Source organism: Marmota monax, unplaced genomic scaffold (genome assembly GCF_021218885.2).
Source record: "Marmota monax isolate L192 unplaced genomic scaffold, Marmota_monax_Labrador192_F-V1.1 WCK01_AAM20220418_F8-fsc00022, whole genome shotgun sequence".
NCBI lineage: Eukaryota > Metazoa > Chordata > Mammalia > Rodentia > Sciuridae > Marmota > Marmota monax.
In genome coordinates this window covers 22650101-22674095 of record NW_026695215.1, presented here as the reverse complement: position 1 = coordinate 22674095, position 23995 = coordinate 22650101, and the positions used below count along the sequence as shown (strand labels likewise).

The 23995-nt window shown below is 37.8% G+C and overlaps 1 protein-coding gene and 1 pseudogene across 1 annotated transcript in view; one reads left to right on the top strand and one right to left on the bottom strand.

Moving 5' to 3' along the window:
- Nucleotides 1-16627, top strand: part of Dnajc13 (DnaJ heat shock protein family (Hsp40) member C13) — a 125139-nt gene extending 108512 nt beyond the window's left edge. The window contains exons 49-56 of the mRNA XM_046431327.2: nt 1797-1966; nt 2137-2179; nt 2529-2702; nt 4772-4951; nt 5243-5383; nt 8462-8605; nt 9974-10073; nt 15777-16627. Of these exons, the coding sequence (XP_046287283.1) occupies nt 1797-1966; nt 2137-2179; nt 2529-2702; nt 4772-4951; nt 5243-5383; nt 8462-8605; nt 9974-10073; nt 15777-15883 (1059 nt within the window). The 3' untranslated portion in view covers nt 15884-16627. The remainder of the gene's footprint in view (nt 1-1796; nt 1967-2136; nt 2180-2528; nt 2703-4771; nt 4952-5242; nt 5384-8461; nt 8606-9973; nt 10074-15776) is intronic.
- On the bottom strand, nt 6654-7222 carry LOC124084280 (large ribosomal subunit protein eL21-like; annotated as a pseudogene).
- Nucleotides 16628-23995: the final 7368 nt, after the last annotated feature.

The window sequence follows — 23995 nt, the reverse complement described above, 5'->3', positions numbered from 1 at the left end:
CTGGCAAGGATGTGGGGAAAAGAGTAACACTTGTACATTGCTGGTGGGACTGCAAATTGGTGCGGCCAATTTGGAAAGCAGTATGGAGATTTCTTGGAAAGCTGGAAATGGAACCACCATTTGACCCAGCTATTCCCCTTCTCGGTCTATTCCCTAAAGACCTAAAAAGAGCATACTACAGGGACACTGCTACATCGATATTCATAGCAGCGCAATTCACAATAGCAAGACTGTGGAACCAACCTAGATGCCCTTCAATAGATGAATGGATAAAAAAAAATGTGGCATTTATACACAATGGAGTATTACTCTGCATTAAAAAATGACAAAATCATGGAATTTGCAGGGAAATGGATGGCATTAGAGCAGATTATGCTAAGTGAAGCTAGCCAATCCCTAAAAAACAAATGCCAAATGTCTTCTTGGATATAAGGAGAGCAACTAAGAACAGAATAGGGAGGAAGAGCATGAGAAGAAGATTAACATTAAACAGGGACTAGAGGTGGGAGGGAAAGGGAGAGAGAAGGGTAATTGCAAGGTAAATGGAAGGAGACCCTCAGGGTTATACAAAATTACATACAAGAGGAAGTGAAGGGAAAGGAAAAAAAAAAAAAACAAGGGGGAGAAATGAATTACAGTAGATGGGGTAGAGAGAGAAGAGGGGAGGGGAGGGGAGGGGATGGGGGATAGTAGAGGATAGGAAAGGCAGCAGAACACAACAGACACTAGTATGGCAATATGTAAAACAGTGGATGTGTAACTGATGTGATTCTGCAATCTGTATACGGGATAAAAATGGGAGTTCATAACCCACTTGAATCAAATGTGTGAAATACGAAATGTCAAGAACTAGTAATGTTTTGAACAACCAACAATAAAAATTTAAAAAAATAAAAAAATTTTAAAAAGAGAAAATATATATATATGAAATAAGCCTGTTAAACTGGCTGATTTCATCCTGATTATATTATTTGATATAAAACAAATGCCCTCTTGTGGGAGCCTCGAGAAATTTCTTCTCCTCCTCCAGAATACTTAGGTGTCTGTGGAGCAGCTGGCTTGATTTTATTTTGTGTATGCCCTCTATCACGTAACCAACATAGTTTACTTCCATTCCTTGGGAGCTAGAAGTTCAGAGCTAAATTTGTGGTAGATATCACTACCAGTTACTCATAGCTTCTGGTGTTTCTTTTGCATGCTAACTTCATATTGGTCTTCATTCTTTCAAATAAGTAAGCATTTGCCAAATACCAGGAGCGTAGAAAATAAGTAATGAGCAAAGCAGACCAGGTCAGAAAGGTTTCCCTAAGATGAGCACTGAGAGTAGTGTGACATGGAGTGAGAACCATGTGATGGTGAAGGAAGATAGTCTTTTCCCTTTGTCCTTTATGCCTCATTAATTTTCAATCTGTGCATAGCATTTGTTGGATGGATTTTTTTTTAAGCTACTTTTTAGAATTCTTTTTGGAAGAAGGCTCATTATAACATAAAACAGTAGCGTTAGCATGAGAAAAAGTATAGTTTCTAAGGGCAAAGGGTGTGAGGAAGAGTTGGACAAATGAGCTAAGTGCATTCTCAAAGCTTTGATAGGTAAGTAGAGCCAAGTCATAGTCTTGTTAAAGTTACCTTTGCATAAACTAAGGTTTTTCTCCCACTCCAGAATTTTTAGATAATAGTTATTTCTTATATCAGTCATAGAAAAAATTGCTGATATTCTCAGAAAATTGTAAAAAGCAAGCTGACTATTGAGATGTTTCCAACAGTTCTTGATTTCTTTCTCAAACCTCCTCCCATAGGTTCGAATTACATTAATGAAATTTCTGCCTAGCGTTTTCATGGATGCTATGAGAGACAATCCTGAAGCTGCTGTACACATTTTTGAAGGAACTCACGAAAATCCTGAATTGATTTGGAATGACAGTTCCAGAGATAAAGTATCTACAACAGTGAGAGAGATGATGCTAGAGTAAGTAAAGACAAAGATAATAACTTGAAGCCTTCAAATAAAATCCCCAGGAAGGGCAATCGTTTACCACTCTGCCTCTCTCCTAAGACTCGCTCCAAAGGTCAATGTAAGTGTTATATTGTGACTAAAGTTTGGTATTCCTTTCCTCCCTTTTTTTTTTTTTCCTCAAGGCACTTTAAAAATCAGCGGGACAACCCTGATGTTAACTGGAAGGTAACATACTTTTATCTTATAGGGGTTTTTTGTTGTTGTTATTTTGAATTACTCCTGAGTTAGTTTAAAGTCAACCTGTAGCTCTGTCATAAGACCCTGAGGTACACCCCTGGAAAAAAATAAGTCTTCAAACATAAAAGTAGGAATACTTTCTTTTGAAGTAGCTAATAAAAGCATCCTATGCTTTTAAGAGAAAATAAAACTTAAAATTGTTATAATTTGATTATATTAATGCCTATTTATCAACTAGTTCATTGTATATAGAATTCTTTAATTGGACTTGCATTTCCTGCTTCATGTATAACTAAATGATTAAGTGACCTGACTGAAATTCTTTTTCTGTTTAAAGTTGCCTGAAGATTTTGCTGTGGTGTTTGGAGAAGCAGAGGGTGAACTTGCTGTTGGAGGAGTTTTCTTGAGAATTTTTATTGCACAACCAGCATGGGTTCTCAGAAAGCCTAGAGAATTTCTGATTGCACTGTTAGAAAAATTAACTGAGCTCCTGGAGAAGAACAGTCCTCATGTAAGCTTCAGTCATCAGGAAAATATATCAGAATTTGCTAAACATGTTAATTTTTTTCTCATACAACCTTGTCTTCACTGACCATGCATTAATAGTGGGCTACCTCTTTCAACATAGTAACCACATGTAAATATAGATATGTCCATTGATTTTGTGTGTGTGTGTGTGTGATTTTTGATAGTGAAGCTCTAATACTATGGTTATTTATAGATAAAAGTTAGAGATGTCTGTATTGAATTGCTATTTCTAACAATTATAAAAACTCTAAAAGAATATTTTTGCCACACCATTTCCAGTGATTATATAACTAATCAAAAACCTAAATGTCTGGTGTTTCTCTGAAAGTGTATTCATGTTCTTTACTGCACTTTGTGTATATGGCAGGGATGACCCTAGTCACAGAAATTGACAGAATACTAAGTAACCACATGGATGAACCCTGTACCTGTGTTCAAAACCAGACTTTCTGGAAAGCAGAAGGTAGCTTTGATCTTGGTTTGACAGGTCAGAAACCCTGATAGTGTCTAACATTTTGTTATCTGAACATTTATGTTGAAATCTAGAAATAGATGGTGGTTGTTGAACTAAACACACAGCCTAAACTGGCCGGACACAGTGGTATATGCCTATAATCCCAGGGACTTGGGAGGCTGAGACAGAAGAATTGCGAGTTCAAAGCCAGCCTCAGCAAAAAAGCAAGGTGCTAAGCAACTCAGTAAGACCCTAAATAAATTAAATACAAAATAGAGCTGGACATGTGGCTCAGTGGTCAATTGTACCTGAGTTCAATCCCTGTTACCAAAAAAAAAAAAAAAAGAGTCTGAGCTGTATTAGGTGGTCCTGGATCATCCAAGCCCAGCTTCATCAGTAACTAGCTGGCCTCGTGATTCAGCCTCAGCTGCCTCATAGAATGAAGACTGCATCTGCCTTTGACTGAGGTTTTAATAAGTTAATGTGTGTGGAATGCCTAACATATCTGCCACATTTCAACTGCTTAGAAGTTGTTAGTTACTATCCTTAGTTTATCCTTAGTTTAAAAAATAGAATTAGTATGCCAAATATTTATTAGTGTCACTTTCCATAGTCATATTTCCCTTTACTAATAAATTTTAATACATACTTAGTTTTCTTATAAAATAAAATCCTCACAGATGGGGGGTTTGCTTAGAGGCCCTGGGTTCAATCCCCAGCACCAAAAAAAGCAGGGGAACACAAGAGAATTCTCAAAAAGTGAATCTTAGCAAGGAAAAGCACATAGAAATTTCATCATATGTCACCTTTCTTTTTGGGCACATCCCAATTTTTGTGTTCATTTAAAAAGTGTTTTGTTATGGATATATAAATATATATATATATATATATATATATGTATGATCTATTATCTATAGTACAAAGTTCATTATAGCCCTCAGGTAATGTTAAATGTAGGTTGAGCATTCTTCATCTGAAAATGCAAAATTTGAAATGATCCAAAATCAGAAACTTTTTGAGTACCACAGCAGTGCTAAAAGTTTTGAATTTCAGAGCATTAAACATTTTGGATTTTTTGACTAGGGACGTTCAGCTGATAAACTCTATATAAATATTCTAAAATGCAAAAAAAAAAAAAAAACCTCCAAAATCAGAAATACTTCTGGTCTGAAGCATTTCAAATAAAGGGATCTTCAACCTGTAATAAGATTTTTAATAGAACTGAGCATAGTGTTTTTACTAGTCTACATTCTCATTGATTATTGATGTTGTCTAACATTGACAGGTCTGTAACATCATCTAGAAATTTCTAGTATCATCTTTTGGGAGATGATCTATTACACCTGCAATAGAAATGAGCTACATCAGGCCTGCTGAAAGGCTATTTAGATAATAATTCTTAAGTCCTTTGTATGCATGCTTTTGTCAAAGAAAATGGAAAGTTTGTTTTCTCCAATGTTTTATGAAGCAATTTTCAGGTGTTAGCACTTAGAACTTTTGAATCCCTAGTTTTGAACACCAAATATATTGCCAGGTATATTGAGGACTTTTTCAGTATTTTAATTATTTTGATTGGCTGTTTCTTTTACACTTTCCAGGGAGAAACTCTGGAAACTTTGACAATGGCAACAGTGTGTCTCTTCAGTGCACAACCTCAGCTGGCAGATCAAGTCCCACCACTGGGCCACCTTCCCAAAGTTATCCAGGCAATGAATCACAGGAACAATGCCATTCCTAAGAGTGCCATTCGGGTTATCCATGCCCTGTCCGAAAATGAGGTATTCATGAATTTATTCTTTAGATTATAGCTCTAGAATTTTATGTGATTCCTCTTCTAGACGAATGTACACTAAAGTGTATACCCTCTTTCTAACAGGAACTGCATGGTATTTTATTAATTCCTAAGCCAAGCCAGTTAAATGGTATAATTAACAGGAGATGGAATTTGACTCAGTTTATTATTAAACTTGAAAGTAGTTGTTTTAAAAATTATTTTGTTACCTTGGTATCCACTATGCTTTATAAAAATGTTTCTTTACTACAAGTAACCTTCTCTTTTGGGGACTTAGCTGTGTGTTCGAGCCATGGCATCCTTAGAAACCATTGGCCCACTGATGAATGGAATGAAAAAGCGAGCAGATACTGTTGGTCTAGCCTGTGAAGCAATTAATCGAATGTTTCAGAAGGAGCAGGGTGAATTGGTAGCACAAGTAAGTGACTTTCTAGATTCAACACTATTTTAGGAAAACAAATGTAGTAGACAAATATTCCCTGGCTAAGGTTTGATGGAGGTAACTTATGAATTTGTGCGTGCACAAGTGTATATTTTATATTCAGTTATGTATATAAACATATACATAAAATTTTGTGCTATGAATTCATGGCATAATAAATGTAAAATAAATAAATAAATAATAAAGGCCCGTGGACTATTTAAAAAAAAAAAAAAAAAGTGGTGCTAGGTGCTAGAAGTCTTACCAACTTCAAAATTTTGGCCACTTATTGTGCATTTATCCTTAGTTTTCTTCACAAAATTTGCCTTATCTGGTCAAATGTTCTCTCTTTACGTGGAAGCTAAGTGGGGAGTAGGATAGAAGTTCAGTGGACTAGACAAAAGGGGAATGAAGGGAGGGAGACGGAACAGGAATATAAAGACAGTGGAATGAAACAGACATAACTTTCTTATGTTCATATATGAATACACCACAGTGGAACTCCATATCACAGTGGGATCCTCATTAGAACATGTGTGTATCAGAATATAGTCTTATTGTCATGTATATTTTAAAAGAACAAATAAAAAAGAAAAAAACATTGCTTTATCCTCTTTGGAAAGATTTATTCATTCCTTTGTTTCTTAAGTCATATTGTAGAATCATGCCAAGACTTTTATTGTCCTTTTCAAAAGGACTTTTTACCTAGTGAAATAGGACTTGGTAGGTTATCAGTGTTGAGTAGATAGGCACTAAAGACAGAAAAAGCATATCATAAATTTCAATAACCATTGCAAAAGTGATTTTTTAAAATCACAAAAGTATAGCTTTTTTTTTTTTTTTTTTTTTTAAAGTATAGCTCTTAAGAACACGTACTGCATAATTTCACCAATGAATGGAATCTAAAACAATCAAATTCATGGAAGGAGAGCACAGAATGGTAGTTACCAGAAGCTGGGGGGTGGGAAGAATGGGGATATGTTAAGGGATAAAGTTTCAGTTAGGAGTAATAACTTAAAGATCTATTGCACAGCATTGTGACTGTAGTTTAATGTATTTTTCAAAATTGCTAAGAGTAAATTGTTCTCACCATAAGAAATAAATTTTTGAAGCAACAGATATGCTGATTACACAATCCAAATTGTATACATATATCATAACATCACTTTGTATCCCATAAATACATATAACAAAAATTAAAAAGTAATAAAATATAACTCACTTTTTTTTAATAGTCTGTGGGCCTTTATTTATTTATTTATTTTACATTTATTATGCCATGAATTCATAGGGGATAGGTTCCAGCAGTTCAGGCTCCTTTCCATTTGTTCTCACAAAATGTGCTTCTCTGTGTGGGGCAGGCTGGCGCTTCAGCTGAACCCAGGTACTTTTCTCTTTGGCTTCCTTCTTTTTCAGATCTTTTTCCTTCACATGATTCAGGAAGCTGTCTCGGTTCTTAGAGTGCTTAATATGCTCAATACGCACATTAATTCTCTTGGCAAGAATCTTGCCCTTGCTTATTCACAGCAATGCCAACAGCATGCTGGGTAACATTGTAGACTCTCCCAGGTGTTGCCATGATAACATTTGTGAGACATTACTTTTTGAACAGTACCCATTCCCTTGATGTCTACAATATCACCCTTCTTGTAGATTCGCATATATGTGGCCAAAGGAACAACTCCATGTTTTCTAAAAGGCCTAGAGAACATATATCGGGTTCCTCTCCTCTTTCCCTTTGTGTTCATCATTTTGGAGAATTACCGGAAGATGGTGGTTCCTGCTGAAAAGAAGCTACTCTTTCATCTTTTTATTCCGCACCCCCCCCCTTTTTTTTTTCTGGTACCAGGGGGTGCTTAAACCACTGAGCTACATCCCCAGCCCTTTTAATAATATTTTTATTTAGCAACAGGGTCTCATTAAGTTGCTTAGGTCCTTACTGAGTGGCTGAGGCAGGCTTTGAATTCGTGATCCTCCTGCCTCAACCTCCCAAGCTGCTGGAATCAGCCACCACTCCCAGCTTTCACTATTCATCTTTAAAAATCTTTGGTGGGTTCCCATGACAAAGTGACATCTGGCATTCTTAGTCTGAAGACAATGACCTCCTATTCTCCTAGTCCCCTTTCTTGCTGTATCTATCCCCACCCCACAACCTCAATTCAGGCCCACCCTTTAGGCTGGTAAAGATACTGGGTAGATCTGAAGGAGATAGTGAATGCTGTGAAGTTCAAACTTAGTGTTGGCTCAGGAGTTTACAGATGAGGAAAAACATGAGCTAGTATTACCACTTGATGGCTCTGTGACCTTAGGTATGATTTTTAACCTTACACTCTGATTTCTCATCTGAAATAAAGTTATAAATTTATGACTGCCTCACAAGTTATGAAAAAAAGAGGTGCACTCACTAAATGTCAGTTATTTCCACCTCTTTTGATTTTTAATGAAGATTGATACCAGATTATTATTTTTTTAATTTTAAAAATATTTTTAGTTATAAATGAACACAATACCTTTATTTGTTTTCATGTGGTGCTGAGGATCGAACCCAGTGTCTCATGCATGCTAGTCAAGTGCTCTACCACTGAGGTACAACCCCAGCTTCTGATACCACATTATTATTTAGCTTTTATTAGACTGATAGGAACTGGTGATTGCAAAGATTGATGTTTTAAGATAATATGGGAAAATATTAAGGCATTTCAGAGATTGTTACCCATTAGTGTAGTATCATTAAGCAGGCTCCCTAGTGGCTCAAAGCTCAAGTTCTTTGCTTCTTGGGTCCAAATGCAGATTTCATTACTGCCCAGTTCTTTGATTATGAACATGCTTTTTTACCTTCTGTGCATTGATTTTTTCCATTTTTAATAATAATAGCACCTAATTCATTAGATGTTAGGAAGATTAAATAATTGATGTATAGCATTTAGAACAGTTGACAATAGAATAAAATCTTATTAAATAAGAATGTTATTAGCTACTAAAACAAGAAATTGTATCTGGTATTAAAACACTGTGAAAACAGGTTGCTGATTTATGTTTTCCAGTATGGTTATAGATATTTCATATGCCTTCTAGGCCCTGAAAGCAGATTTGGTCCCATACCTCTTAAAATTACTCGAAGGCGTAGGACTTGAAAATTTGGACAGCCCCGCTGCCACCAAGGCCCAGATTGTTAAAGCTCTCAAAGCGATGACTCGAAGCCTGCAGTATGGAGAGCAGGTGAGTCTACAAGCAGCAGTGTGATCTGCTGATTACAACAAGGTATTCTCAAAGCCAGGGTCTTGGCTGAGGGTAACCTGCACACCTGTGTTCACATCCACTCATGTTTGCAACTGCAAAAGAGCCAAAGACCAATGATGGGCTTCCATAACTGCCTCATAAACAATGAAAAAGCATAAATCATACACTCAGCAGTCTCTCAGGAGCATTCCTTTTCTGCATAGCAATGGTGTGTTTTCGGAAGAAAAATGCGAAGAATATTCAACATTTAGTATTGGTTAAAATTAACTTTTGGTTTTAGGAATTGTTGATTCCCACTGTCCACTTCCATGGGAGCGGAGGTGAAGTTATGTTACTGTCCAAAATAGGAGCTCCTCTCTCACCTTCACAGCTAATTGCTTCCTCTTTTGCTTCTTTCCAAGGTTGTACTGGTGTCCTCTCTTGGACTCACATGGTCACCATGTACATAACTACTTGAATTCATATTGCTAAACTATCTGGCACTGTCTGTACCCACTACTAGACTGTGAGCTTTCCATCTGACTTCAGAGACAGAGGCTATCTTTCTCACTGTTGTGTTCACTGTTCGTACCACATAAGAGGTATAATATTTATATTTCCACCACTTATGTGGAAAAGACTTCTAAGTAGATATTTCCTAAATATTTTTTATTTGTCGCAAAAAAACATCTTTTATCTTAGTCCAGAATATATATATATATATATATATATATATAGAGAGAGAGAGAGAGAGAGAGAGAGAGAGAGTGTGTGAGTGAGAGACACACACACACAGTTTTATTCACATCTATCTACCCATTTATTCATGATACTCTTATACTTCTCTGTATTCACCTATTTTCTCAAGTATGCTGTTTACTCCCCTTTTAACGGATTTCATTATCCCCCAACAGGTCACAACCCATAATTTAAAAGACTGCTTTAAAGTTTTAGCTCCAGTTTGCAGAATGCTCTCCTCAAACCCTTCCTCAGGAGAAGTTCATCAGCCCATACTATACTGTCTGCCATCTGTTACCATCATAAGAAAATACTTTTTTAGGAACCTTCCTGCCCAAATTATATAGAAGTCAGTAAATTTCAGGTTTAAATATGAAGACTCCAGCTGTAAAAGAGCCAATTCAGGCACTTTGAGTCTGGCTAATGAGATATGCCCAGCTGGTGTCTGGTATAAAGTGTTTCATGAGTGCTTGTTCTTGCTCCATCTTTGAGTGGTTCTCATTACCCTTCTTCTTGATTGTTTTAGAAGTTGGTTTTTCTCTTTAATTCAGTCTTTTTTTTTTTAATTCAGTCTTTGAACATGTAGTTCTTAATTCATTTATGTCAAAAGTATTTACTTCACTTCCCTAGGTGAATGAAATCCTGTCTCGCTCTTCAGTCTGGAGTGCCTTCAAAGATCAGAAACATGATTTGTTCATTTCTGACACTCAAACAGCAGGATACCTCACAGGTAAGTCATTCCTAATTGGTTATCTTAAGACACCTGGCAGAAGCCACTTGGACCATCCTTTTGCCCTGAGTAGACTTAGTGTTCACCTCTGACCTCTCTTGTGGGACATTCCTTTTTGAATAGTATATGTGTATATCTGGCAAGTGGACTCTCTTGGTGGTGCTGTGACCATGCCATAGAGCTGTGTTTCCAGCCCTGGGTGGCGTGTGCTTGGTGGTTGTTTTGAGTGTGTATTCATAACATGGACTTGGCTCAGTTTTGATCCAGTTGGATAAGTTATATTTGGAGCATGTCTGTATTAAAATGTTTATCTCAAAACTATAAAAAGAAAGGAGAAATATCTACTCAGGAATGTCAGTGTCAGAAACATGGTAGCATCATGCCATTTCTGTCAAAATAATAGAATGACACTCCAAATATATGTAACGTGTATGTAAAATATTTTTCTTCTACATTTTTCAGTGATTAGTCTATAGTTTTGCTGAATATTTAGGATTTGTTCTCCCACGTTAATATCATAAATGAAAGAATGTTTGCTTCGAGTTCAAAAGATCAGGTTTGGAGCTCAGGACATTTGTCCATTTTACACACTAATTGCCATAATAATTTTAGAATATATATTTTTCATATTGGCTCCTATTTAAGAAAAAAGTCATACTATTTACTTGCTATATGCTAAAGATGAAATAGTGTCTGGTTAAAAGTTTTCAGTTTGACATTACCTTTAAGAATATGAGGTGATTTTAGCCAAGTCTATAATCCCAACCACTTGGAAGACTGAAGCAGGGGAGATTACAAGTTTAAGGCCAACCTGAGCAATTTAGCAAGACCCTGTCTTAAGAAATAATTTTTTAAAAGGGCTGGGGATATAACTTAGTGCCTCTGGGTTCAATTCCCAGTTTAAAAAAAAAAAAAGAAAGAAAAAGAAAAGAATGTGAGGTGGTTCTTGCCATCTGCCTGAATTAGTAATATATAAAAAGATGGCAACCCTACATCCCTTAACCAGAGATGACATAGGTAAACTGAGAAAAAAAAAGTATTATACCTAATGTTTCCTACACTGGTGTAATTGTTTTAATCATCCTGTTTGCATACAGAAGTTTATTAAATCATGCAGACTGAATCTTGAATATTAAAAAACAGGGGCTTTGGAGAAATAAAAAAAGTACTCTTTCAATTTTAGAATTTGTCATGACATTACTGGTTTTTCCTTCATTATGATGACCACTTTAATATAAAGTCACTTCTAACGTTAGTTGGAGAAGAACCCTCAGTATTATAAACGTGATCTTGGGCTGTTGGCCCTGTGTGTATGTTAAAGAACAGAGCATCACAGATTTTCTTTCTCACTTTTCCAAACCCTGCCCCTGATTTTTGTCGGGAGAAATTCATAGGATATGGACTTGGTCTCTCCCACCTCTCTTTTTCAAATTAGAGGTGAAACTGAAGCTTCTAACTAGGAATATGTTTTACAGGCACTGAGAACTGCCCTTGAGGCTGCTCCCATGAGTTCACACATCCCACTTTAGTGGCATTCATTCCTTACTTTGTATAAGGATAGTGTGATTAGGAGACCCTGCCTCATTTTGTTAGCTAAGAGTAGAGTAAACTTAGAAGTTGGCTCCTGAATAGCGTAGTGTAGATTAGAAGCCTCTTTACAGGAAGTTTCTTCTAGTGCTGCTCATCCTTGTACCCAGCATTCCATTAAGTTGAAATAAAAAGCTACAGGAGTCCTTGACTTACTTGACAGCTCTAGCCAAGAGGTCTGTTATTAGAATAAAGAAGAGATACCATTTATCTTTAGAGACCTGGACTTCATTTGGTTCTTCCTCTCATTCAAATTCTATAATTATTTTGTTTCTTATCCCCTTTCCAAATTTCGGAAATTTGGAAAATTTTCCAAATTTCTTAAGACCATAAGGGAGAAAAGTACAGGGAGTAAAAATCTTTTCCCTTGGGGTCGGCCTCTGAGTGATATGAGAGAAGCAGCCATAATAAGCTGTGGAATTAGAAGAGCGTTAGGGAAAAAGAAAAGTTGAGATTTACGAATTTCTTCATATCTTTGGAATGGCTCAAGGGGTAACAAGTTCTGTACCACCCCAGCCAGGGGGGAGATAGTATAAATCCCACACTGGCAGGGGCCTGGTGTTACTGTGTCATCCTGAAGGTTATTGCTAAAACCTCAGTCATGTCAACACAGGACAGTCTAAACTAGCTGTGAGCTGCACTGGTCTCAGAGATGTCTGATTCTTGATCATCAGTCTCTGGTGTTCTTGTTGAGATGCTGGTTGCTTGACAAGGTTTTTCTACCAGCTTTAGTCTACTCCATTTGAAAGGACCAACTCTATTTCAAGAGTTAATATTCTGAGGCACACGCCTTTAATCCCAGCTGCTCAGGAGGCTGAGGCAGGAAGATCATGAGTTCAAAGCCAGCCTCAGCAATGGTGAGGCGCAATTCAGTGAGACCCCGTCTCTAAATAAAATACAAAAAAGGACTAGGGATGTGGCTCAGTGGTCCAGTGGGTCTAGTACCCCTGAGTTCAACCCCAGTACCCCCCAAAAAAAGATTGTGCGTTAAATGCCAGTTGGATGGATGGATGCATGTTCATTTTTTTAGGTTGTCAAATGGTTTTTTTGTTTGTTTGTTTTGTTTTAGCTTTTCCATTGATGTATTGTGTGTCATGAGTTTAATGAAAGGAGCAAGTACTGATACTGTAAAATCCTATTATGTGGAACTCAGTGGAATGTACTTAGTGTCATATTGATTTGAAATTCTATTTAATTAAATTGTACTCCATCCTACCTTCAGTCTTTGGAAGATAGATTATAACCTGCCTTTCTCTAATCAATTTTCAAATGAACTAAGGTGCTATGAGAATGCATGTTACCAAACCTTTCTTATAACTGATGTCTTTGGATATGTTTGGCAAGTGGGTATCGTTAAGGAGATGGGGGAAAAATGAAGGAACGTTAATTACTACTTCAAAGTAAGGTGAGAATGACCAAAGATTCACTTATGATTTTCTTCTCTGGCCACTGAGCAAATGTCATTCAGTCACATGCTTGGGATTTAAGATAAAATTTAAAAGTTCTAGGTAGAATTGCTCAGTGTTGGTAAATTACTATAAAACTGCCTATTTCCATAGATTCTCTGTCCTGACATATTGTTTTCTTATAATAAATGCTTATTTAACAATGTCTCAGTGGGGTTTTTCCTGCAATATAGACCATTATCTAGTGCCTGCAAGTACTTAGCCATCTGTTAGGTTCTAGAACAGCTTGTTGCCTGTGACTTCAGAGTCCTATAAAAATAATTTCAGCAATGATAATCCTCAAATCACTTCACCTAGAATATCAGTAGTGAAAGCAGAATCCTTGGATGGAAAAGAATCCAAGGTGAAGATGCTTTTAAGAGCTGGAATTAGGGATGAAGAATTTCACATGTATATATTTCACCATGGAAGTCAATTTCATATGTAGAATTATTAATTTTCCATCTGTTTTCATTTCTCTTAAGTCCATCATCCTTATACAGTGTTTCCACATACCTTGACACCTCTATTTTCTTCCCTCTTTTCTTTGGAGAACACAGCTATTGCATCTCATCTTGATGACCAGATAGCTCCTTTCAGTCCCGAAAGTCAGATGCATCCTCTAGGAGAGACTGGAGGCAGGGTTGGGGGAGAACAGCATCTCAGACTGTGCTTCTAGAAATACCCAGGAGTTGATTTGCCTTTCCTAAAGAGGTGGGGCTAGAATTTGATATTTTTCCTTCTAGGCCCATATTTCACAATTTAGATTTTAGCCTAGAGGTTCCCAAATTTTCTCCATTTACAGTGCTCTTAATAATAATGCTCTTAGTAATATTTTCATCCATGCCTAGGCCACAGAAGATACCTAAGAGTTGTTTATGAAGTAGTTACATCCAGACAAATGGAAAGGAGTTGTTCACATTTCTGATAGTCTGTGTTGCTGTGTTTCAAATTTAAAATACCAGCAGTCCCCTGAGAATTTATCCAGGGTGATTTACCCCAGCACACAGTTTGAGAACCATAGCATTAGTCCCCTTTCCGTAAGTACCATTCATGGTTCAGTTGCATAACCTATTGCATCTATATGAACTAAGTTGAGCCCATGGTCAGTTTCTCACAAACCACACCAGTTTGGAGTGGTTGAGGTTTTTTAATGAGACCTGTGTGATAGTTTTGCTTCTGTCTTAAGTTCAGAGAATGCTAACTTGTTGGCAAGTTCTGTAACAGTGTGGAACTGTAACTTTGAACCACATTGTTGGGGAGGCTCAATGACCTGGTGGTCTTTTCCTGAGCAGGCTTTGGCAGGCCTGGTGTCCTGATTAGTGGAAGGTGGGGGCTGATAGATGCAGACCCCCTCTGGTACACTGGAAAAAAAAATACTTTATGTAAGTGCTATAAGGCTCCAGGTACCTGGGCACTGGGGTTGGCTGAGTTACAGCTTACGCAGACTGGATCATCTCTGGCCACATAGCCACTCGCACAATGTCTATACAAGCCATTTCGCGTCCACAATGCAAATGCTTGTGAGGTGAGAAACAAGGTGAATTTGAATTGTGGCCTTTTGTCCTGCATCAGTCCTGTTATGCCTCAGCCTTCGTCAGACTGCTCTGCTGTTGCACTTCCTCACCACTTCCCTTGCTGCTTATATTTCTTTTTTCCCCCCAGGTGTCTCTCCTTCCCTTCTAACTGGCAGCAGCCCCCTTCACCTCAGGAGCGGGCTTTAGATCCGCTCTGCCAGGCAGCTTGCTAACTTCTGTGTAGCTCTCTGAAGCAGGTAGAGAAACATTTTGCTAAATGCATGCCGCTCCCATTGCCTCTCTAGTCCTAACCCTTTGATGTTCTGTAGTCATTGCCTTGTTTCCTACAATTTCAGCTAAAAATATTGCTCAGTATGCATTATTATGCTATACTTCTCTTGCAAGTACTTGTTATTTTGTGAGATGTAATTAAATGTCTGTGCAATGTTTAAAATAAACTCTAGAGGGCTAACACCATTAACATGCTCTGAGGACACGTCTGGATAAATGCTGGCAGGTATAGCATTTTCATGCAATAGAGACAGAATCAAAGAAGACATGTGAAACTAAAATATCAGTCCCTCTTCCCAGAGCATTCTTGTTTTAATCTATGATAGATAAATGTCTAGAGCCTTTCTCTTTCTCAGACTTTGGTGTAGCAACCCTTTTTCGTTTGGTGTTACTTTTTAGAATAGTATTTCTTTGCACCAAATGAAAATAGATTGACTTGAATGTTGACAGAAGTGTTTATGTTGAGAATTTTGTCACATATGACTTTTGGATGAGCTGAGTGTAGAGTTTCTTTTCTCTATTTGTTCCCATTTTCCATTTGCCATAGCTCTTTCAGTGCCCAGGATATTTTGCAAGATTGAACTTCCCAGACATGAGAAGGAAAAATGTGTCCATATTTCCACATCTGTATTACTGTCCAGCAAAAATTTCAAAATGATTTTTAACTTTGTCACATAGTAAAAGAAACCATGAAAATGATGGTAGGTTGCAGTCTGTTGAAGTACAGTTGTATATTTAGCTGATTCTCATAGATTATCAGTCTCTTATGTTGGGGCACTTGACCAGGTCTGACTTTTATGTAAAGGGCAATGTTTTTGCATGATTCTGCTCTCTGGAGTGAGTGTTTTCTTTCTCTCTTGCAGGACCTGGAGTTGCTGGCTACCTTACCGCAGGTACATCCTCATCAGTCATGTCTAACCTGCCACCTCCTGTAGACCATGAGGCAGGCGACCTTGGCTATCAGACTTGAAATACTTACAAGAGACAATAATCACTGAAAGGCCAGTGCGGAGTCCACATTCCTCCAGCTGATACGTTGAAGCAAACTCTTACTGCCTTTCTCCTGGTTTCATGACAGTGTTATTCCTTTTTCTATAAATATATTTTTATTTAGGGAAAAAAAAGTCAGTGATCATAATTGTATCACATTATGAGAAAACACTCTGGATCAACCTAAGTGGGTACACAAGAATTTTTTTTCTTGATGTATGTAAGCACATTTTTTTTCCTTTCTATCTGTTTACAAGACTGTGAATCAAAAAGACAACACTTTCTTCCTAGTTTTTATAATGTTTTTTTGAATTAGTGTGACTGTGGGGCTGAGCTCCAGTCTTCAGAAATTGGACTAAGTCACTTATTCCCAGAAAAGTGTCACGTGGCCATTCTCCTCCCGTCATCGAACACTATTAGGTTTTTGTTCCTGTACCTGTTCCCTGGTCTCCTCAATCATTAACTTCTTGAGAGCTCACAGTACACATCGATATGTATAACTGGCTTTACCAAATTGAATGAAAAGGAGCTTGTGCAAAAAAAAAGAAATTTAAAGTTTAAAATGGATGTCAAGATGTTATGTAAGAGATTAGTGTAATTGTGAAATGTTCTATACATTATCAAATATATAAAGCTTTCTATATTGAATGTACATTATACAGATCATTCATATGTGTACATAAAATTTTAAAAATAAAGGGAATTGACTGCTTTGTTAATGATATATTTGCTCCAATTCAGTTTTCCCCTTTGAAGGGTGTATTTTATTTCTAAGACATCTGTAGTAAGCACATCTTTTATGTCCAATTCACAGCTCCTCAAATAGAAAGTGTATTGATATAGATGCTCATTAATATTTCAGCCACATTGAAGTTTCCAGAAACAGACAGCATCTCACTTATTTTCCTTACAGGAATGGGCCAGGTGTTAGTACTTTAGTATATATGACATTAATTCTAATATTCTTAGAGGAGAGAAAATTAAAAGAGACAGTAGATATTTCATATAATAGATCTCAGCACATAGATCTTCTAATGTGACTACAATCTACAAAAAATATATAAACAAATATATACCAAGACTTTCTTTTAGTTTTCTTCTTCTTGGTGCTAGGGGTCGAACCCAGAGCCTTGCACTTGCCGGGCAAGCTAACACTTAGTGAAATGCCTAGCCCCAAATACTTCTTTAAAAATGAGGAATACTCTAGTCTCCAAGTTGCCTTGCAAAGCAGTGACCCAGTTTGTCCTAGTTGCTATGTAAGAACAGCTACAGTGGGGTGTGGCTGAATGGTTGAGCACTTGCTTAGCTTGCTTGAGGCCCTGTGTTTGACCCCAGCACTGCAAAAGAAAAAACAAAAGGAACCCAGCTAGAATGCAAACTTCTTTTGCAAATTGTTAATTTAAAATTTTGCATTAGATTTATCATTTCCCAAATTTAAAATTATGGAGTAATATATTCCTGTAAGTATTTTAATATGTAACTGGATTTTTGTTTCTAGACAACACCTTGTCATAAAAAAATATATGCACAAAAAGAGATGATTACAATTAAATAGGGAGGTATTTAGGAGGCAATAAATCAACACAGCAATATTTTCCCCTAAATACTAACAGAATATAAATAACTTGAATATTTATAGTATTTACAGGTCCGTTTAAATTAATCTACAAATATTGATATTTAAATGCCAATAAGAGTTAATCTGTGCTAGCATTTGCTGTAATGCCAAGTATTGTCTAACCTCAATTAATCCTAAGAGCAGACCTATGGGCTTGGTACTGATATAATTCCCATCTGTTAAACAACATGGGATTCAGAGAAGTAAGACAGCTTCCAAAACCACACAGCTAATAACAGAGTAAGAAATTGAAACTACTTTTACATGACACTAAAATCTTTTCTGAGCTACTATTAAGACAGCTGAAATCTCAAGTGGTATGTGTCTGGAAAAACTGAGTTTCAATCTTTTGGGGTGGAAACTTTATCTGAAACTTAAGCATGATATATAAAAGTGAAACAACAGGAACAGGGTAACATGGAAGTAAATAGAGAACCCCAGGATAGGTGGATGAGTGGATGTGTCTAGAAAGGTTGGCAGATAATGATTCAGAGAGGGAACCCAATCTGAGACCCTAGGACAGGTCTGTTGGACAGTGTCTGAGTGCCGGACTGGGCATCAAATCCAGGCCTGATTGTGATTCAGGAGTGTGATCCAGGTTTAAAAATAAACAATGGGTTGTGGTCAGTTTGTTGTGTTTGTTGAAGGGGAGAGTGATCAGAAGTGGCAAATGTCACAAGTCATACTAGTAGCAGTCCACCTGAAGAACAGTGCAGAGTAGGGATGCTGGAAACAGGAAAAGGACTACTCTGGAACCTCATCTGTGAACCTGAAGGTTTTCAACAGATGACCAGCTCAGGATACCTTTCAGTTCAGAAATTTGGGGATACCTCTCATGATCCTTAAATTATTCATTATATGATGAAAATTAGTAACTACAAATAACTAAGCTTCATTAGAATTTTGGGAAGAGCACTGCGAAAAAATATTGCACATAAACTTAGTCTGGAATTTAAGTTGCCTACTTTGACGTTTTGGGAATCCGTGGTCTCTCATTCTTTTTCTTATTAGAGCATTATAATTAAACATAGTGTCACCCTGACAAAATCATACATGCATGAAATCTGACTCACTCCATTTCAGTCCCTGTTCTTCCCCTTTCACATGTTCCTCTGATCATCTTCTTGCTCACCCATTATCTGTGCTCAGTTGGTACTTTCCACACACACACACACACACACACAAATGTGAAATTCCTGTGGTATATTCATATATGCATGTTCATGATTTCATTAAATTTATTCTGCATTTCCTCCCCTTTCGTATCCCTCCTGATCTCCTACTCCATGATCTTCCCTATATCTTTATATACATGACATCTATACCATCTGATCTGTGGTTTCAGTTACCCAAGGTCAACTGTGGTCCAGAAATAATGGAAATTTGCAGAGAGAAACAGTTCATCTGTTTTAAATTACATGCCATTCTGTGTCTCATGATGAAATGTCACACCCATCTGCTCCGTCCTGTCCTTTAGAATTCATCCCTTGTCCAACATATCCACATTGTATATACTACCCACTCACTAGCTTAGTAGCTATCTGGGTAAATCAAATGACCTGAAGCATCATTTGAATCACTGTGTTTGAGTTTATTTTCCTTAAGTATTTTCCTTAATGAGGACTCCAAAATGCAAGAGATGTGATGCTGGTGATTTGGATGTTAAGTGAAAAGATGAAAAGTACAGTCAGATATTTGAAAGACCACATTCACAGCTTTTATTACAATGTATTACTATATTCCATTTTATTGCTAGCTGTTGATCTTTTACTGTGCCTAATTTATAAACTATTATAGGTATATATTTGTAGTATCTGGCACTACCAAGGTTTCAAGCATCTATTGGGGCTCTAGGAATAGATCCTCTGCAGAGGAGGCAGGGTTGAGTTGGTACTATATACATATTTTATGAGAGCCTTTTATTGGCCAGAGAGGGTGTGACCCAAGAATACAAAGACTTCTTTTGAGTTCATTTCCTTATCTGCAACATAAGGTTGGTGATTCTTAACCCATTCCTCAAAGGGTTGTGATGAGGACTAAATATGGCTATGGAAGGGCCTTGGAAACTGAGACAGAACAATTGTTAGACTGGAGCCTGCTGTCTATGAATTGAGACCTTTGAAACCATGAGCCCCTAAATAAACTTTTCCTTCTAAAATCATTTTGGTCTTTTAGTCACAGCAGCAAAAAAGCTAACATGCTGCCTATTTACCAGCAGATGAGTTTCAAGAGCCAAGACCCAGAGAATGACTTAGTTTCCAGAATGAGAAAGATGCCTGGCAATTGAGTCAAATGAGGAGTTCCCTTCAGAAACTAAAAGACTACTCACAACATTAAACCAATTTATCATCATAGAGAAGATGTTAAGAGTTTGGAGTTAGTTGATATGAAAAAGCTTCTGAGAATACAGAAGTCCTTGATTTCCAGCAGGGTTAATTGAACAACAGTGGCCAACTTACCTTTTTTTATGAGGAGATTAGGGCTGAAAACTTGTCCTCTAAGGTCAGGCAGCAAAGGTGAATGGGTGAGGGGAGGGAGAGCTCATGCCTGTCAGCTCCTGCTTGGCACCACAAGGGTCCTCCTGGGTTTGCCAAATGCTGTCACGTTTAAGAGAAGCAGAAAGTTTGGATTTCCCTGTAAAATCAGATTTCTAGATTTGAGCAGCCCATTCAAAGTCTTTCAAGTAGTGAGCCATACAAAATAAACTTGTGAATTAGACTTTGCCTATGGTTTTGCTAGTTTGGGGGTAGGGAGACAAATCTGAAATTTGGTCCTCTGGAAATTTAGAATGCTATAAGGCATGTTACAAGGTGTTGGATGGATGCTTTCTTTTCTTTTTTCTTTTTTAAGAGAGAGGGGGGGGAGAGAGAATTTTTTTAATATTTATTTTTTAGTTTTCGGTGGACACAACATCTTTGTTTGTATGTGGTGCTGAGGATCAAACCCGGGCCGCACGCATGCCAGGCAAGCGCACTACCGCTTGAGCCACATCCCCAGCCCCTGGATGGATGCTTTCTATCCAGTGAGTTGCAAAGTCATTTATTAGCTGAACTCCCTTCACAATATGCAATAATTTCACAATCAGGCATGTTTATGCCACTTCTGTGAGGGGAGAGGGTACAGGACTCCAAGGAAGCTATCTGTCATGGACTGAATACTGTCAACCTGCCCACGTGCACAAAGATCATGTGAGCACATCTGGAAATGGCAGCTGCCCATCAGGCATTCGAGAAAAGGCATCCAAGTGAAAACGATCTTGCCAGTACATCAACTCATCCTCCTCAACTGTGAGAAATAAATCTCTTAGCAAGTCATCCAGTCTCTGGTATTTTGTTGTGGTGGCAAAGCTAATACTCTAGTGTTGACTGGAGGAGTGGAAGCAGAAGGGAAAAGGGAGGTTATTCAGAGATTAGGACAAAGGACTGGTCAAAACCAGAGCTACCTGGGCATTAGACTTGCTATCAGCTTAGCTCAAAGTACCTTCAGAAACTTTAACTGATACCTGTCCTCTTTTTTTTTTTTTTTTTTTTTTTTTTTGACAGTAGTGAGGATGGAACCGAGGGTCTTGCACCTGCTACCACTGAGCTACATCTCTAGCCATGATAGCCTGTCCCAAAGCTGGGGAGGCAATCTCCCAAGGCTGGTCTACAGCACATTCCAAAACTTGTAATTGTCACTGGGTAAGAGCTAGGTAAGGCTGGCTCTTGGGAGTGTTTCCAGTTTCCTAGTTTATTTTAAAGTATATGTTAAATTTGGGGTATCCAGGTTATATCAGAATCACTGCTGGACGTTCAAGATGTGGATTTTAAGTAATCTGTCCTTGTTCACAACACCCTACGTGGTTGGTGGATTTGGAGTGCCCAAAGTGTCATCTTGTATCACTCGGTCTAGCTAAATGAGGACAGGAGGAGTGAGTTGTCCTGGAACCAGTATGGGCTGCAGTTCTGGCCTTCACCACATGACCTTGGGCCTCTCTAATGGAGGTTATTAACGCCAGACTCATGGCCCTACCTAGGTCAGAGAGAATGCAGTGAATCACTAATCGCGTAGAACTGGGCTGGATGAGACTTTGTTGAAACAGAAAATTTGTTCTCTTTAGGATTCTGACCTGGTTATCAATTTCTTCTACAAAATCCCTGAGTTGGTCTGGACAGAAAATATTTGACGTTAAGAATCTGATGAAACATACATGAAACCCTCTGCAAAATTACACACAGATACTTAATTTTTTTAAAAATTTCACTCGCACACCTGTTAAAAGCCCCAGACTTAATTCACTTCTCAGAATTATGATATCATTTCCCTCAAATAATTGGGCTTACCAGGAAACAGACTCTCAGTCTCCTTTATGATAGCAGGAACATCCAGGAATCTTCTGTTCCTCACTGCTTTCCCCTTGTTGGTTTTTACTGTTTGTTGTTTAATGTGTTCATTAGCATTTAAAGCAAAGAACATCACATCTGTTCAGTCCACTAATTTAAAATTCAGGGAGAAAGGGTGGGCTAGGTCAAGTATGGGCTCCAGGACCCATGAATAGAGGAAGCAGAGAGGCCAGTTTAAAATTATAGTTTTGCCTTTAAGCTCACACACAAAAAAAGATGTTTACCCAGCCATTATTTTTATAAGTCCCCCCCACCCCCAGGGAAATAGGGAAGTCACTTTATGAAAGGCCCAGAAATCTTAGTGGAAAGTCTCAGTAATGTATACAAATAAGAATTGTTTATCCTCATTTTTAACATTGAAAATGTACATGGTTTATATCACAGGGTTATGTGGTTATTGTGTGTAATAGGAACATTAGCCTCATCCCCTGGCCCTGCCCAATGTCCATGAGTAGAAAAAGGAACCTTGTGCCCCTGGTCTTTATTTCAGGAAAAAGTTTATGAAAATGTGGCTTGAGTCACTAAAGGAATGAGTCATTTTTCTTCAAAAGGAGAGGACATATGGAAGTAATTCTATAAATATTTGGGTTTGCATCAATTCAGGAAAGTTGCTTCAGTTCGAACTTAAACTCAAACCCCAGTCTTCCTTTACATGCCTCAAGACATGGCTTGCATGTGTCTGTCAGGATCCCCCGCATTTCAAGGCAGGAAATGGAATGTACTTTCTGACCCTAAAACCTTTAAAGGGAGTTGGGATTCTCTAAGCAGCTCTAGAGTTGGGAGCATGAAACTTTTTCAGTTGATAACAGAGCTAGATGATACCACACCCTTCCTGTGACAGGGACTTTCCTGAAGCAGTTTAGCATGATGGAAAGAAAGCTTTTGAAGTCAGATCTTGGTGGGAATGCTGATGGGTGTATTCCTCCAGGCAGGAGGGTAGAAGCCTGATGAAGGCTGAACAGGAAGGAAGAAAAAACTATGTGGAGAAAACAGTGAAGGAAAAAAAAAGAACATTGAAAAAATGAAACCTATCATTAACACCTCAGAAAAAAACATTGTATCTGCAGAACAACAGGATGCCCCTTTGGAAAATCCTTTTGTTCGGAGAATTAAAAATCACAGCTTACTAAAATTTAAAAATAGAAATGTCACATGAAAAACAATAGAACGAGTTGGAAAATAAGTGGAGGAAATCTCACTAAGAGATGACAAAGTAGGTACAAATATGTTCGTCACAATGGTTCCCACTATTCTGATTAATTATTATGTACCAATACAAAGTTTTTTTAAGAAGATGGCAAAACCAGACACAAAGGTTAACCACAAACACAAAAGGTAAACAAGCTCAGTCCAGGAGGCCGATTATCCCCATCCCCCAAAAAAAATTAGATCAAAAAGGAGATAACAGGTTTGTAAAAGGGCAGGGAAGGATATACAAAGTTCAAACACTTTCCCAGAAAGGAGTGCCCGGCTTAGTGAATGACAGTAAACTGTACCAATGCATAGTCTTGTGAAATTGTACCAAATGGAAACAGATCCTGTAAGTTTCCAGGGTGTGGCAGGAGAAGGGAAGAACATTTCTGAGAAATGAAAGAGTCTGATTAGCACAGAATTGCTCTACAACACTGAAAGTCAGAGGACAAGAGGACAAAACTTCAGTTCAGAATTCTATATCCCACTAAACTGCCAATTAAATGAGGGGACAGGATTAAGACATTTTCATAACACAGAAGGTGTCAAATTTATTTCCTGCAAATGCTTTTATAAGAAGCTCCAGAAAGATGTCATGCATCAAATCAGGGTAACCAAGGAAAAAATTTAGGGCTCTCTAAATTATGGTAGAAAAAAAAAAAAAACCTTACAGAGAGCAACAACCTGTTTCTGACTTAGGAGCCAGCTGTGTAGACTGGGCAGACTCTGGAGAAAAAGTCTTGAAGAAAGTGATATTGAGGGGCTGGAGCTGGAGCTCAATGGCAGAGCGCTTCCTGGCACTTGTAGGCAGTGGGTTCAATCCTTAGCACCACATAAAAATAAACAAATAAAATAAAGGCACGCTGTCCATCTACAACTACAAAAGAAAATGAAATTGATA